Genomic DNA, 15,683 nt, shown 5'->3' with positions numbered 1-15,683 from the left:
ACTACTCCCCAAAATGTTAATAAGCATTATCTCTAGATAGTGGAATTGGAAGTTATTTTTATTTCATTTTTTCTATTTTCAGTTTTTTTCAATGAAGAAGTATTCATTTTGTAAATACAAGAAAATAAACACAATTTGAAAAAAGAAATGCTTTTCTATGCTTATTGTCTTGGGGCTTATGTAAAGGCAATAATGGGTGCAATCCTCAAATATTCTTAAAAATAGAGGAAAAATCTAAACAATCCTTTCAGGGACACCTGGTCCTTCTGTATTATCTTTGCTTTCTATGCCTTTCTATGTCTCTTTCCTTCCAGAACAGTTTCAATTGTGCTCATTTTTCTTTTTATTTGTATATCCATACAGTTGCCAAGTACTTTAAATATGTTTCCAGGCAACAAAATCTGACATTTAGTATATGCTGCTCAATTCTGAAGATTAGGAGCAGATGCGGTGGTGGTCACTATTTGTTTCAAGAGTAGATGCAGGGCAGCAGTGCCCCGAAATATGCTCACCGAGTGTGATGAGTGTGCCACAATGATGGGGGAGGTTGTTGGTGTGGGAGGAGTGGGGTGGGGGGGTGGGAGGGATACAGGAACCTCTTATATATATATATATATTTTTTTTTTTTTTAAAAGATTTATTTTATTTATTTTTATTTTATTTCTCTCCCCTTCACCTCCACCCCAGTTGTCTGTTCTCTGTGTCTATTTGCTGCGTCATCTTCTTTGTCCGGTTCTGTTGTCAGCGGCACGGGAATCTGTTTCCCTTTGTTACGTCATCTTATTGTGTCAGCTCTCTGTGTGGGCGGCACCATTCCTGGGCAGGCTGCACTTTCTTTCGCGCGGGGCGGCTCTCCTCACGGGGCGCACTCCTTGCGCGTAGGGCTCCCCTACGCGGGGGACACCCCTGCGTGGCACGGCACTCCCTGCATGCATCAGCACTGCGCATGTGCCAGCTGCACACAGGTCAAGGAGGCCTGGGGTTTGAACCCCGGATCTCCCATATGGTAGACGGACGCCCAAACCACTGGGCCAAGTCCGCTTCCCTCTTATATTTTTTAATGTAATTTTTTTGTGTGATGTATATATCTTCAAAAAATATAATTTACAAAAACGATGTGGTGGGGAGTGGGTTATATGGGAACCTCTTATGTTTTTTGTTTTTTTCTTATGTTTTTTAATGTAACGTTCCTTGTGATCCATTAACTTTAATTTAAAATACAAGCAATAAAAAATTTTAAAAAAGAGTAGATGCAGATAAGAGCTGCATAAATGGTAGTAGGTGGTCTTTGTAAAGGGAAGGGGTGCTGGCCCTTTTAGACTATCCAGGTTCCAAGTGGCTAGTGTTTTAAGTAGCTCAGCCTGGACCCTGCCTCGGTCCTAATGGTAAGAAATCATTATGAAGAGGGGATTTGTGGCAGATCTGACGGAAGAGAAATGATTAAATTTTTAAAAACTACTTAAGCTGATCAGGAAATGGAATTTATGTGTGTATGTATATATGTATGTTTGGTCAGATTTGGTGTTTTACTTAGGGTTAGGCTATTGGGGAAAATGTATGGCAATAACAAGAGAGCCACTCAAACTTCTGCCGTTGAAAACCAACTTAAAAAAAAAAAAGGAAAAAAACAAGCACAAGTCTTTATGTCATTAATTACAAAATATTTTTTCTTACCACATAAAAATATAATTACTAACAGTTATTTATTACTTACATAAATCAGGAACAGTGTTATAATAATTTATCACAGTGCATTAGATAATTTATGTCAAATCTCCGTTCCTGTTAGCAATCTTCTTTCCGACATTGCCCTCCCCACTGCACCCCCACCATCCTGTCCCCCTCTCTCAACAAACAAATGATTAAAGATTAGATTTCTTTAAAAAAAAAAAAAAAAAACTTGGTTCACATTTTAGCCACATACATAGTCAAAAGTGGCATAATGCATAAAATTAGTTTCATTTCATTTGTTACAATAAACCATAAATTCCCAGTTCAATTAAGTGCAGAAAAGTAAAAGGGCAGAATGAATTAGATCTCAGAGTGGTTGCGTGATGGCTGATCTACTGTGGTCCAGGAAAAAAAGTTCTTCCCTAACTTACATCTAATCTTCCTGGGAGGTTGCCCAGATTCATTTTCTTTGTCATTATTACCATCTCTCTTGTGTTAAAAGCAGGGAAAAAGTTAATTATGATTAAGAATAAAATATCTTTGAAATTAAGGTAATATTCACTCCAGGGTCAATGGAGATACTTTGTAAAATTAGCACTGCTAGGACTATCACCACTCCTTATGGTGTTTAAGTTTTTGTCACCTGGATTGATATCGAAGGGATGTGGTGGGACCTGAAGTGATGCCAAACTTTGCAAGGCCTCACGCCACACTGATTGCACAGATGGATGTGTTTTACTTTCTTACAGACTAGAAATAAGTATTTTACCAAATGAATTTAAGGTAAAACCTTGAACCCTCCATGACCCAGAGATTCTTAGTACAGGGAAAAGATAGTTTGGCTACTTTCTCAGGAAATATGTCCCTGAAGGATTTTAAGTTCCCATGTGATTGTGCCAGAATTACTAAGCCAGCACTGAGACTCAGCAAGAAGAAAGCATAACCAAATTTATTTTCTCTTCAATAGCTTGATAACCAAGTTGAAAAGATGGCAAATCTTGTCATTAGCAATTGGAATCAGCAAATTAAGGCAAGTATCCACAAAAACAATTTGCACGAACTTTTTAGTATTGAAGCTTTTCTCTGTTGCACAAATGCAATCATGTGTTTTAGGTTTTAGCATTAATACTTTTAAGTGCTATCTAAGAAAAAAATGTTTCCTACTCCCTGAGTTATTACACACACACACCCCACCCATCAAACCAATAAAAGAACATGGCTCTAAATGAGGATATTATTTATAGCTGATACTTACACAGCACTTATTACATGCCAAATGTATATTTAATCATCATAACAACCCAATGAGATAGATGACCTTGTGTTTTTCAATTTTCAAATGGAGAAACCAAGACACAAAGAGGTCAAATACATGCTTGAACCTGGATTTGCCTACAAATGTTTGGGCTCCATGGTCACTGCACTTAACTAATACGCTATATGGCTGCCTCTCTGCATATTTTGTAATTTTGGACAAGCTTTGCTGTTTTATTTATAGAAGGTGGTTAGTTGTCACTACCTCTCCATTAAAAGGGGCACAGTGAGGGGCGGGTGGTGTTACATAAGGGGGAATGCATATATTGATTCCAAATATATATGTGGTGCACTTCTTATGCACAGCACTGTACTAAGACATGTTTCTTGCTTTCAAGTCACAAAATTTAGTTGGCTGGATAACTAAGCATATGTGCAGGAAATAGTAAATACATTCTAAAGAAAGGAATATTATCTGTTGTGAGAAGCTAAAGCATACCATTATAGGTTCTTAAGCAAGGAGAATAGCAGATGGAAATTATATGCATAGATTTTTCTAGAACAATCTAGTACAGAAGGAATACTTTTCAAGTAGGAAGACTATAAGCCAGGGGAGAAGGACTCTGCTAAGAAAACCCCTTGGGCCTGATGCCCTTTGAGTGGTCTTGTGCTCCAAGAGCTGACTTTCTTTTTCATTTCCAAAGTGCTAGAGTCCAAAGGGAAACTTCTCAAGTAAAAAAATCACTACTGCCAAATAACCAGAGAAGCCCTCAAAAATAGGAGGGCCCATCTTGGCCCCCATACTTGTCACTGGAGCTTTTGCCAAGACTGAGGACTCCGAAAGTCCAAAGATATTAGCTAAGAAATATTTAGATAAATGCATTTCTACACGAACAGTAGTTGTACTGGAAAAGGATGCCCATGAGAATCATTTTTATAATAAGTATTTAAAAGTCCCAGAAAAAAGTATCCAGCCATTTGTTTTTAGTTTAGCTCTTGATTTTAAGACTTTCTTAAAAAAGATTTTTTAAATGTCCATTTTCTTTTAATATTCAGTTTTTACAGGAAATTCAACAGAATGGACCAAAACCCAGAAACAATGCTCAGAAGCTTCTATTGCTTCCAAGAAGAAAAACATATTTTCTTATTTCCTGATTTCTACCAATTTTTCTAAATAAAAGATTTTCTTTTTTATGAAGGGTGACAGAGAAATTAGAGAACATAAAATTCTTGAGCAATAAAAAATTTCTTCCCAGTTACAATTCAAGGGACTTACCATATCAACAAAGAAATAGTCTATTTTGGAGCCACATATGGAAAACTTTAAAGGACTAAAAACTCTTGCCTCCCACTCTCACTTATCAGCTGGCAGGTGACAAACTGAAACTGGAAAAGAGGGTCTATGAACTTCTTAGTTCTTGAATTATTTTTTCTAGAGCCGTCATGTGTTCAGAGACACACAGTGACAAGATTCCCAAGGTAAAAACCTTAAGGAAGAGAGACCTAAGCTTTTCCTCTTCATTATCTATTCTTTAGTCTATAGCCATTATCACCTTGAGGTGAAAAGCCAAACAGTCTTTCACTAAACCCAGTTCTTAAACAAACTGAATCCTACGCATGCCAAGTTCTTTTTGCTTGTTTTATCTCTGGAGCAACATCTGCTGACCTCAAACTGTGTTAGAGTAAAACATGATCACCTGAATCTTTACTTACTTCTAGGTTTGAGGCATCAACAGGGTAAGGGTTTTGAGTACTTCTTCCTTCCTCACCTCTTCTATCCCTTTTCCTTGCCTGGTCTCTGAAAATGACCACTTCACAGGATGCCAGACAAATTCCCAGTTCTCCAATCCTGGCATCAGGAAGCAACATTTCTCCCTTGCAGCAAATTTTAAGAAAGCCTCTTAAAACAACCTTAGTGTGTCCCAGGTTCTAAAAGAATGATGCAGAAAACTTTCATGTTTGTTGTGATATTTTTTATGGTAAATCCACTCTGTTCCCTTATGCTAGCTAGACGTTAGTCTTAAAACCCTTCAGTAACTTAGTGAAATGTAAAGCCTTCTTTAAGTGACCCAATATAATGAAAAAATATATAGCGGTTCCCAGGGTAAAATGTAAGTTGCTGTGATGTTTTAGGCAGGTTTCAAGGCAAGGGCAGGAACAAAGAAGCAAATATATAGAATCATTCAGGCTAGCACATAAACATGCTTTGTTTCAAATCAGAAGACCTTTTCTCTTAAGAATGATTTCTTTTTGTTTTTCTTGTTGTATGCTTTTGACTCTAGGCCAAGAAAAAATTAATGGCAAGTACCAAAAAACATGAAGCACTTTTCCATCTTATAGAAAGCTCCAAGCAATCTGTGACTAAGAAGGAAAGGCAGAAGGTAAGCAGGCTGGGGCTATGTGGTTTGGAGGTGGTCGGGCTTCCTGCCTTTAGCTGGGAACACAAGAGAACAGGCTGCCTCTTCCTTATGTGGGATCTCTGCAGAGCTCTGGATTGGCAGAGCAGAAGTGATTCCTCATCATTCTTAGTCCACATCTTTTTAAGAGATATTATTGACATGGCAAAAAGGACCAGTGGTGTCCAATTTTTTTGATAGGGAACCCAATTAATAAAACATTTCTCCATTCAAACACCCAAAATAAGTTAACACAATATATATATTTATATGTATGTGCATTATGTGTTATACATTAAATAACATACATTATATGTTGCATATTATATCTAGCACTTTATATTATACCCAAGTTAATATAATATATATTAATGTGTGTGTATTATATATTATACAGTAAATATTGTACATTATATTGTATGTTAAAAATAGTACTTTATATTATACCCATAAAGTATGCACATTATGAAACAAAAAGTAGCAATATTTAAAGGATGAGATGATGGTTAAATAAGCAATATTAATAAAGTGATTAGCTAATCACAATGTCATTATTCAATCATGAAATAATGCACAGGAAAATACACAATGAGGGCAAGGTTCAGCCTTAACCATAGTAAATATAAATTCATTTTTCTAATAGCCATCATGATAATTTTAAATTCCTTGTCAACTTCTGCCTGATCTTACTGGATCCCCTCAGTGTTTGCCTTTTAATGTGACTGGTGATGCACTAGGAGGGGCGCTGACGGTTTCTGGTGGCTTCCTTCTGCTTACATTATTAGTGTTAAGATCAATCCACAGGTACTTGGCAGAGATCTTTTTAAGACATTTGTGCATTTTATGTACATTAACCTAGTTAAAGTTAGGTAATAAAAATCAGTAAATCCACATCACCCAGGCACATGTAAATGACCACATGTCCAGGATGCTGAAGTGAGGAAACTGATGAGGACCCAGTTGAGCGTCTCATGCTGTAGAATTCCCCCTTTCCCCAGCTTGCTTCAGAATCCACAGATGCCCACATGTGAGCACCAAAGTTAACCCATTTATCAAATAAGAAGGAAGCTTGGGAAGCGGACTTTGCCCAGTGGGTAGGGTGTCCGTCTACCACATGGGAGGTCCACAGTTCAAAACCTGGGCCTCCTTGACCCGTGTGGAGCTGGCCCATGCACAGTGCTGATGCACGCAAGGAGTGCCTTGCCACGCAGGGGTGTTCCCACGTAGGGGAGCCCCATGCACAAGGAGTGTGCCCCGTAATGAGAGCTGCCCAGCGCAAAAGAAAGGGCAGCCTGCCCAGGAATGGTGCCGCACACACGGAGAGCTGACACAACAAGATGACGCAACAAAAAGAAACACAGATTCCCATGCCCCTGACAACAACAGAAGCGGACAAAGAAGAACACGCAGCAGACAGACACAGAGAACAGACAACTGGGGTGGCGGGGGGGGGGGGGGGGAATAAAATAAATAAGTCTTCTAAAAAAAAAAAGAAGGAAGCTTATTAACTTTATTTGTGGGCAAAAACAAATACAAATAATACTGGGGTGAAAATTACCACACACACTCCTTTTGGTGTGTGCCTCAGATTGGAAATCATCAAAACAGTCCATATATTCTCCAAAAGAAGGAGTCTCTTTAAGGAAATGCCACCAGCACCATTACAACCCCAAATATTCTTAACATGAAAACAAAAGAGCAAGTAGCTCTATCATTTCATCTGGAGAAACTTTTCGTTGAATAATTTAAGTTCATTGTTAGTAGGATTTTACAAGGTTCCTTTATCTTCATATGTCAGTCTTCACAGTTTGAAATGATCATAACAAGTACTAATTAATGAGACAGCTTCCAAGGAAGCTAATCTAGGATATGATAAGATGCTAAGCACTGGGACCTGTCTTAGGCAGTGTGAACCCTCATTAGAAGCTATTCTTTATTGATGTGGTGCACAAAGCAAGAAAAAATCTCAGTGGTGAATTTCTTCTTCCTTCTCTCATTAGCAGCTTCCCTGGAAGGTTGAAGTCTGTGGTCCTACCCTGTCCTCCAGCTGATCCTGTGTCCGTAACTGTTGGCCATCATTCCATCACAGACCCATACCATCTGCATGGTCTCACCTGGTAGCTTTTTTTTAGTTCTAAAGCTAAACACCTAAGGCGACACTTGTCTTCTCTTCTTACATTAATGTGCCTGGGATTTCCAACCTGAGCTTGTCCCTTTGTGCTACTCAGCATTTCTTCCCCTTCTCCTGATCAGCAACAGAAGCTAGTTAACCTCCATTCTCTCTACACTTCTGTCCTCACCACACACTCAGCAAACAGTCTTGTCTGCTACCTCACAGAGAATATGGAGTCCTGTATAGATGGGGATTCCCTCAACTTCCAGCCACCTGCTACTCAAGTGTCTACACAAGCAGGCTTCCTCCTGTCCTCGGGTTGCCATGGGAGAGGCCAGTTCATCATCCTGTGCTCTCATCCCTATCCCAGCCTTCATCTCACAGACTCTTCCCTTAACTATCCCCCTCTCTCCTGTATTTTTGAAATCCCCCCCTCCCTGGTAGTTCCTTCCTGTTGGCCTTTTCAACTCCCTCCTTCTTGGGAAAACAGGGAGAGTCAGGAAGACATTTTTCATGGCCCTATTCCTGTTCCTTCCCAGCTATTACCATCTCTTCTCTCCTTTACAATAAGATATATTGAAAGCATTATCTGTTCTCTGTGTCCATTTTCTCAACTCCTGTTCACTCCTCAAACCTCCAATCAGCTTCCCCATGAGTCCAGTGAGAGCATTCTTGCCCCCAAAACAATGACCTCTTTATTGTTAAAGCCAGAGGGTACTCTCCTGTTCTTACCTCATTACTCCTTGGAGGTATTGAGTATCACTGACCTCTCCCTTCTGGAGACACTCTCTACTCGTAAACTTCAGCAGTATCTCACTGCTTTGATTTTCCTTCTACCTTCCTGGATATTTTTTCTTAGACTCCTTTATGGTCTTCCCTTTTCTGGATGACCTTTATGTATCGATGCTCCTGAGAATTCCTCTCCTGTGTCTGTTTTATTCACAATTTATCTTCAATGCCCAACACTATACTCTCAATATCAGATGCTCAATAAATATACCCTCAAGGCTTCAATTACCATAGCTATGCTGACAACACCCAAAGTCTGTCTCTCCAGCCACCCACTCTCTAAACTGCTTTCTGGAACCTCAAACCCAGTATCAAAAACCAGACGTATCACTTTCTTCTACCAAAAATATTCTTTATTCCTGTGTTTATTTTCAATATCTTTGAATATCACTATCCACCACTGTTTCTCAATTCTAACCCCTAAACCAAATAGTTCTTGAGTTTCTCTACTCAAATCTATTTCTATTGTCACTACCTTCTCCAGGCCACCATTATCTTTTGCCTAGATTACTACAACTGACAAATTGGTTTCTTTGCTTTCAGTTTTGTCTCTCCCATCTAGCCCCCATATATAAGTCAAGCAGACTTTCCTGAAACTCTAATATAAGCATACCTTTCCCCTTTTAAAAGCCTTCAAAGGCTTCTCAGTGACCTCAGAATAAAGTGCCAATTCCTTTACTTGACCTTTAACACTCCTCCTGTTAGAACTTTGCCCATGTCTTCAGCATCAACCCTTGCTACTATTTTTTCTCTCAAACTGCATACTCCATCCTCAAAATAATCTGCAACATGCCATGCTATTTTGCCTCACCAACTCCTACATTTATTTCAAATTTATTCATATAGAAATCATTTTTTGAGCAACTATTATGTGCCAAGTCTCAGCTTAAACATCATTTTAATTCCAAAGTTGATTTAGGTTCCTGTTTTAGTGTGCCAGTAATATCTAAGCACTTCTGTTATCCTGGCATGTAATCTCTGACTAGACGGATGCCTATTTTATATGCTTTTATATTCCCAGAGCTTATCATTTCATATGACACATTCAATATTTGATTATTGAATGAACTAATAAATGAATGAATGAATTAGATGTTTGTTCCAAAAGAAAAAAAGGAGAAAGAAAATGTATTCAATCTTTGACACATTTTAGTAAAGGTTTTGGAAAATTTTCTTAAATAATATAGAACTTAATTTTCTTCTTTCATGTCTATTTGGGGCTATTTGCTGAGGAGAAACTTCTGGTCAATAGCTCTAGAGTGGAGACTGACAAATGTAGAACAGTAGTCTCAAAAAAGGCTCAGCTCTCATTGCTGGGGTTCGGAGAATTCTCAGTGAGAATCTAAGGACAATAATTTAGCAAATTTTAACAATGGCATTCTTTGAGATCTTGGTCTGTATTGTTATCAGGTTAAAATTCACAAGCTCTTGTCTTTACAGATTGATGTATGACACTTGAAATACAACCCTAAATGTGCTCTGTATAAGTCAGACATCAGAGTCGGGACAGTAGAACAGCTAGCATATTCATTGGAATGAAAAAGGGAGTGGTGTTAATATTCATTATGTGGATGTATGTTCTTCATTATTGTACCATTAGTCAAAACCCTTAAATATAAAGTAGGTCATTCTTTTTTTTTTTTTAAAGATTTATTTATTTCTCTCCCCTTCCCCCCCCCACCCCAGTTGTTTGTTCTCTATGTTTATTTGCTGCATCTTCTTTGTCCGCTTCTCTTGTTGTCAGTGGCATGGGAATCTGTATTTCTTTTTGCTGCGTCATCTTGTTGTGTCAGCTCTCTGTGTGTGGGGCACCATTCCTGGGCAGGCTGCACCTTCTTTTGCGCTGGGCAGCTCTCCTTATGGGGCGCGCTCCTTACACGGGGGACAACCCTGCGTGGCAGGGCACTCCTTGCACGCATCAGCACTGCACATGGACCAGCTCCACACGGGTCATGGAGGCCCGGGGTTTGAACTGCGGACCTCCCATGTGGTAGACAGTCGCCCTAACCACTGGGCCAAGTCTGCCGCCAAGTAGGTCATTCTTAAAAGCCTTTCATGTCTGTCCTTGAGACTCCTAACTGGTTTTAGTCAGAAGGATGCTTGGTGGCCCTTAAAAGGTATGGTTTGAGGACCACTTACATCAGAATCATCTGAGAAGTTAGTGAAAATCCAGATATGCTGATCCCATGACAGAATTGCTTAATCAGACTTGTTATTTGTGGGATCCCAGAATCTGCAATGCTAACAAGCATCTCAGGTCCTTCCTAGGCTTACTAAAGCTTAAGGATTGCTCATGTACTCTAACTTCCTCATTTCTCAGAAAGGTGAAATTACTTGTCTGAGCATTTTGAGAAGCAATTTCAGTCCAGAGAGTTTTCTATTGCTTCTGTATTCCAGGAGACTTAATCATCGGCATGGCAAATTCTGGTGATTGAGAAGAGGTGGCTCCTCATGGGCATACAGACCATTGGAAAGCAGGGTGAAAGGAAACCACTTGGTCAAGCTGTCCATATCTTGCAGTGAATATTAGTTAGGCTGGAGTCTCAGGCTCTTCATTAGAAACAATAACACTTGCTAATTTTTATTCAGTGCTATACCTGGTATTGGGCAATATGCCATGTACTTCACCTGAATTTCCTCCTTGAATCCTCAAAGTAACCCAGTGAAGTAGGAATCATCATTATCCCCATCAAAGACATGAGAAAACTGTGGCTCACTAACGTTAAGTAACTTTCCTGCATCCAGAACTAGCACTCAAATCCTGTAAGTCTGATTCCAAGTTTACACTACTGGGTTCGTATGGTAAAAGTAAACTCATCAGACGAGATAGTGGCCAGGCCCATCCAGGTTCTAAAAATTCTATGATTCCACAAGTCTTTACCAATTCTGGTAAGAAATGCAGGAGCCTAAAAGATTTACCAAATAAGGCTACAGGATTCTTTGGTAGATAGCAGTTTTAAGTTGGAGGTCCTTGACTTGTACTTATTTCTTCTCACCTGCCATTTTGCCTTCTCCTCGACTTGATGAACTTTATGTTTAAGGGCCTTCATATTTAAGGGCCCTGATTTTCTCTTGTGTCAAATTGAGGGACTCAGACTGAAAGGCCTTTAGGATTCTTTCTAGTTCTGACATCCCTTTTTTTGGAGAAAGATATTTGGTTTTGTCATATGTAATGTTTATGACTTGAGCTGAGAGATGAGAAACACGCCATTGGACCAAATATAATCCTTTCTATGGAATTACAAAGGACTTTTATAAAGGTGTTAATGAATACGTGACACCAATGTTTTACTTTAGCTCCTCAATAAACTGGAAAAATCTGCTGAGAAGTTGGCAAAGGAAGATGAGAATTACTACCAAAAAAACATAGCTGGCTATTCTACCAGGCTGAAATGGGAAAACACACTAGAAAACTGCTACCAGGTAAGTTATGCAATCACAATGTTTTCTTTCTCTGTGGAATTTTATATAGCCTTGAAAATGGAGGTCAGGTCTACAGTAAGACCTGATCTCTGTTCTTAGCTATGACCCAACTCATATTGTAACTTAAGATAAACCACATTTCTTCTCATTGTTTGAATTTTTCCATGGAGATAATTACCAGTGGAATTTATTGAGTGTCATTGACCAGAGTCTCTGCTCTTAATCCTCAACAGAAACGATAGTATGCAGATAACTTCAAAATTTTCTGTCAAAGTAAAATATAAATTGGCGCTTGAGTATTAGATACTCAGAAATTAGTTTTAGAGAACTGATTCATATAGTAATCACTTACAAAGTTTCCTGGTATGTCAGGCACTGTGTTGGACACTGAAGATACACAGCAATGAATAAAGAACCACCGCAGATCTTGAGATGCACATAGCTTAGTAGCAAAGACCCACACATGAAAGGCTGAATAAAATTAGGCAAATGGTATGAACAAGCAAAACACAGAAGAGGAAATCAAAATCACCAGCAAACATGAAAGTACAATTATTTGTCAGAAATTAAAAGGTGACAATATCAAATATTGGCTATTGGCAAAAATGTTGGGAACAAGACTTTTTGTAGCCTCTTAGTGGAAACAATTTAGTGGTACCTAGTAAAGCTAAAATGCACATATACCCACAAGACAGCAGTGCTATAGGCATATCCCCTTGGGGATTGAATCATTCCCCACAAAAGTCATGTTCATGTTCCAACTCCTACTGCTGTGGGTGTGAACCCACTGTAAATGGGACCTTTTAATGAGTTATTTCAGTTAAGGTGTGGCCCAGGTGAATGAGAATGGGTCTTCCTTTTACTGGAGGCCTTAAAGAGAAGGCCACAGAGGGAGAAGCCAGGGAGTGGCAAGAAGCTGGAAGTCAGCTGAACCTGGAGGAAAAAGGAGAATATGCCACCAAGCACATTGCCATTTGACATAAAAGCAAGGGCCAAGGATCATCAGCTGCCAGCCCCCGAATGCCACAGACTTTGGAAAGAAAGCATCACCTTGCTGTCACCTTGATTTCGGGCTTCTAGACTCAAAACTATGAGCCAATTAATTCCTGTTGTTTAAGCCACCCTATTGTATGGTAATTAGTTTAGCAATGGAGAAATGTAAGCAATCCTGAAGAAATATTTACACCTTTATACCGAAAATTTTCTACAGAATTGTTTAGGATTCTATTGTGAGAAAAAAATCTTGCATATATCAATAGAGGAATTACTCTTTTAAAACATGTTCTCCTTTGAAGAGTGGACTAATATTCTATCAATAAAAGAAATGAATTTATATTATACTTAAACCTGATGTTGAAGGAAAGAAACATACCATGGCAAATTTAGGCAAATTTAAAACTTTTTAAACTCACACCCCAAACTATACTGAGTTTATATGTATGTGTTTGTATACATATAAAGGTAAACTACATTGGGTGGTGGAAATGAAACTCAAGGCAAAAGTCAAACAGGGCTGCCACATATGCCACATACAGCCAGCCATACAGTGACACGAAACACCCCAAGAACAAAAGGCACTTCAGCTCTACCTCAGTAGCTTAGTTCTTTTATTGTAAGTCAGTATAAACACGACCAGACTGTTTTGGTCTTTTTTAGTATTCATATGATAATACTGCCTTATGTTTACATAGTTCTCAATGCAACTTTACAAAGAATTGTCATGGCTTTGACCAGAATGTTTTTGTTTTATTTTTCTCTATGTGTTTTAAGTAAAAAAACAAAACAAAACAAAACAAACTTTAAAGCAAGGTACAATTGAAAAATGAAGCGATCACGGTGCAATTTGATAAGCACTGTAATGTGGGCGTGCACATTCATGGCCAATATTTTGGGTAAGTGCTTTGTATGGAGGACACTATGCTAAGCACTTTCACAAATGTTATGTTTTGCATTCATCACAGCCACATTATGAGGACAGTAATAATTTTATTCCCATTTTATGGCTGAGGAAATTGAGGCTGAGCGAGATTAATTAACTTGTCAAAGATTGTTGCCAGAATAAGACCATGGCAGTCTGATGCCATGGGTTTTACCTCCGTGCTAGGCTTCTGCCTCAACAAGAGCTGAAAGCAGACCAGAGGTAAGGCAAGCAGAAAACAGAGGCTGTATTTAAATACCTGAAAGATGCTGCATTAAGGAAGAAAGGAGGGAAGGGATGAAAAGAGGTGACCATTTAGGTCAAAGAAGTGAAGAAATGAGAAGAAACCCTTCTTTATTTTACACTTTTCAAACAGGATCCCCTTGCTTACGCTAAATAGATTTTGAATGAAGGTGATGAGAAAAATCCAGGGATTTAAATTCCAAGTTTATTCATGTGAAGTCTGGCAATCCAACCTTGGCTCTAATCTTGCTTCACCTCCCAAGAAATCCCAATGACCCTGTAACCTTTTCACCACCGCCTGGCTTCTTTAGACAGCCCTGTAAGGAAATGGGAGAGAAACTGCTGATCCCTTCAAGAGCAATAAGTAAAATATTTAACCTCAGTGTGTCTGTCCTCCATACCCTTCTACCTACCTCCCAGCAAGTGGGGATAATAATGCTACCGAGCAATGGGCTCACTGCCCAGTGTGCATAAAATCTAATATTGTGACACCAGGATTTTGAGAAAAGAGTTTTACTGTGAGGTCTACGGGCAAGGAGAGAGCAAGCAAGCTCAAATCTGTCTTCCCAATCCAAGAACTAAGGGAGATTTATAGGATGGAAATGGAGGGAGCTGGGGACAGTGATGGGGATTCAGGCTGGCATATTCTGATTGGTTATATCTATATATAGTAGAAATATGCCAGCAGGCCACATCTTCTCTTCCTTTTGAGGGACCTCTCATATGCCATTTGCTTCTGATGACTCCTCATCTCCATAATCTAGTTTCCAAGGAAGGTGATTTTTGTTCTTAATGCATCTAGGGTCACTCAAGAAGAAAGAGCATAATGTGTCTGTGTCTGTGTCATCATGTGCTTCATCAGCGGCTGAGTGTGACTGTGACTAAGTTTGATCACCTGTAAAACAAGCTAGGGAAAGAATTTTAGTAATGGGAAAAAAAATTCTGATAAGCAGCAGTTTGGGGCCTGAATCTTGATGTTCAGTCAGGACTCCTGGCTCTCTTGCCTATGGTTTCAGTCCCATATGTTAGTTTTGTTTTTGTTTTTTTTTAAGATTTTTAAAAATTTATTTCTCTCCCCCCCGCCCCCCGCCACCACCCCAGTTGTCTGTTCTCTGTGTCTATTTGCTGCATGTCCTTCTTTGTCCACTTCTGTTGTTGTCAGCAGCACGGGCGGGAATCTGTGTTTATTTTTGTTGCATCATCTTGTGTCAGCTCTCTGTGTATGTGGCGCAATTCTTGGGCAGGCTGAACTTTCTTTCACGCTGGGTGATTCTCCTTATGGGGCGCACTCCTTGCGCGTGGGGCTCCCCTACGCGGGAGACACCCCTACGTGGCAGGGCACTCCTTGCACGCATCAGCACTGTGCATGGGCCAGCTCCACACGGGTCAAGGAGGCCTGGGGTTTGAACTGTGGACCTCCCATGTGGTAGATGGACGCCCTAACCATGTTAGTTTTTAACATTCCTCAATCATGAGGAATTTGGGGCAACGATGGCTGGCTACTTAGTGTTGGTTAGGAGCATTGTGCAGGGCTTGAGGAATGGAATTGCTTGGCATGAAGTTGGAGGTATTCACAGGTTCCTGGGACTGAGATTGTTTGGAGAGCAATCTGTAATTGTTACTTGAGGGACACATCGAGTAATTAGTTGGGAACTTCACTTGAAAAGGAGGACTAGTCCAAGAAGATATAGTAAGAGGATTTTGTAGCAGTTTGATAGAGTTCTGAATTCCAAAAATAGATACTGGATTATATTTGTAAACTGGTCTGTACCTGAGCATGATTAAATTATAATTAAGGCTTTGATTGGATCATGTCAGTAGGGTGGTGAGTCCCCACCACTTGGTGGGTGGGAACTCACAGGTAAAAAACATGGAA

The 15,683-nt window shown here is 39.4% G+C and overlaps 1 protein-coding gene across 7 annotated transcripts in view; it reads left to right on the top strand.

Moving 5' to 3' along the window:
* The window catches only part of NOSTRIN (nitric oxide synthase trafficking), a 67,353-nt gene that overhangs the window by 23,883 nt on the left and 27,787 nt on the right, over positions 1-15,683 (top strand). For 6 of the 7 annotated variants that reach the window (XM_071216306.1, XM_058300688.2, XM_004484201.5 and 3 more), the window contains 3 exons: positions 2,639-2,701; positions 5,208-5,306; positions 11,521-11,646. In XM_071216306.1, the coding sequence (XP_071072407.1) occupies positions 2,639-2,701; positions 5,208-5,306; positions 11,521-11,646 (288 nt within the window). The remainder of the gene's footprint in view (positions 1-2,638; positions 2,702-5,207; positions 5,307-11,520; positions 11,647-15,683) is intronic. The other variant, XM_058300687.2, reaches the window with a different exon arrangement.

The sequence above is a fragment of the Dasypus novemcinctus genome, chromosome 7, assembly GCF_030445035.2.
Source record: "Dasypus novemcinctus isolate mDasNov1 chromosome 7, mDasNov1.1.hap2, whole genome shotgun sequence".
NCBI classification, from domain to species: Eukaryota; Metazoa; Chordata; class Mammalia; order Cingulata; family Dasypodidae; genus Dasypus; species Dasypus novemcinctus.
Note: the sequence above shows the minus strand (reverse complement) of the source record. Positions and strands in the feature narration are given on the sequence as shown.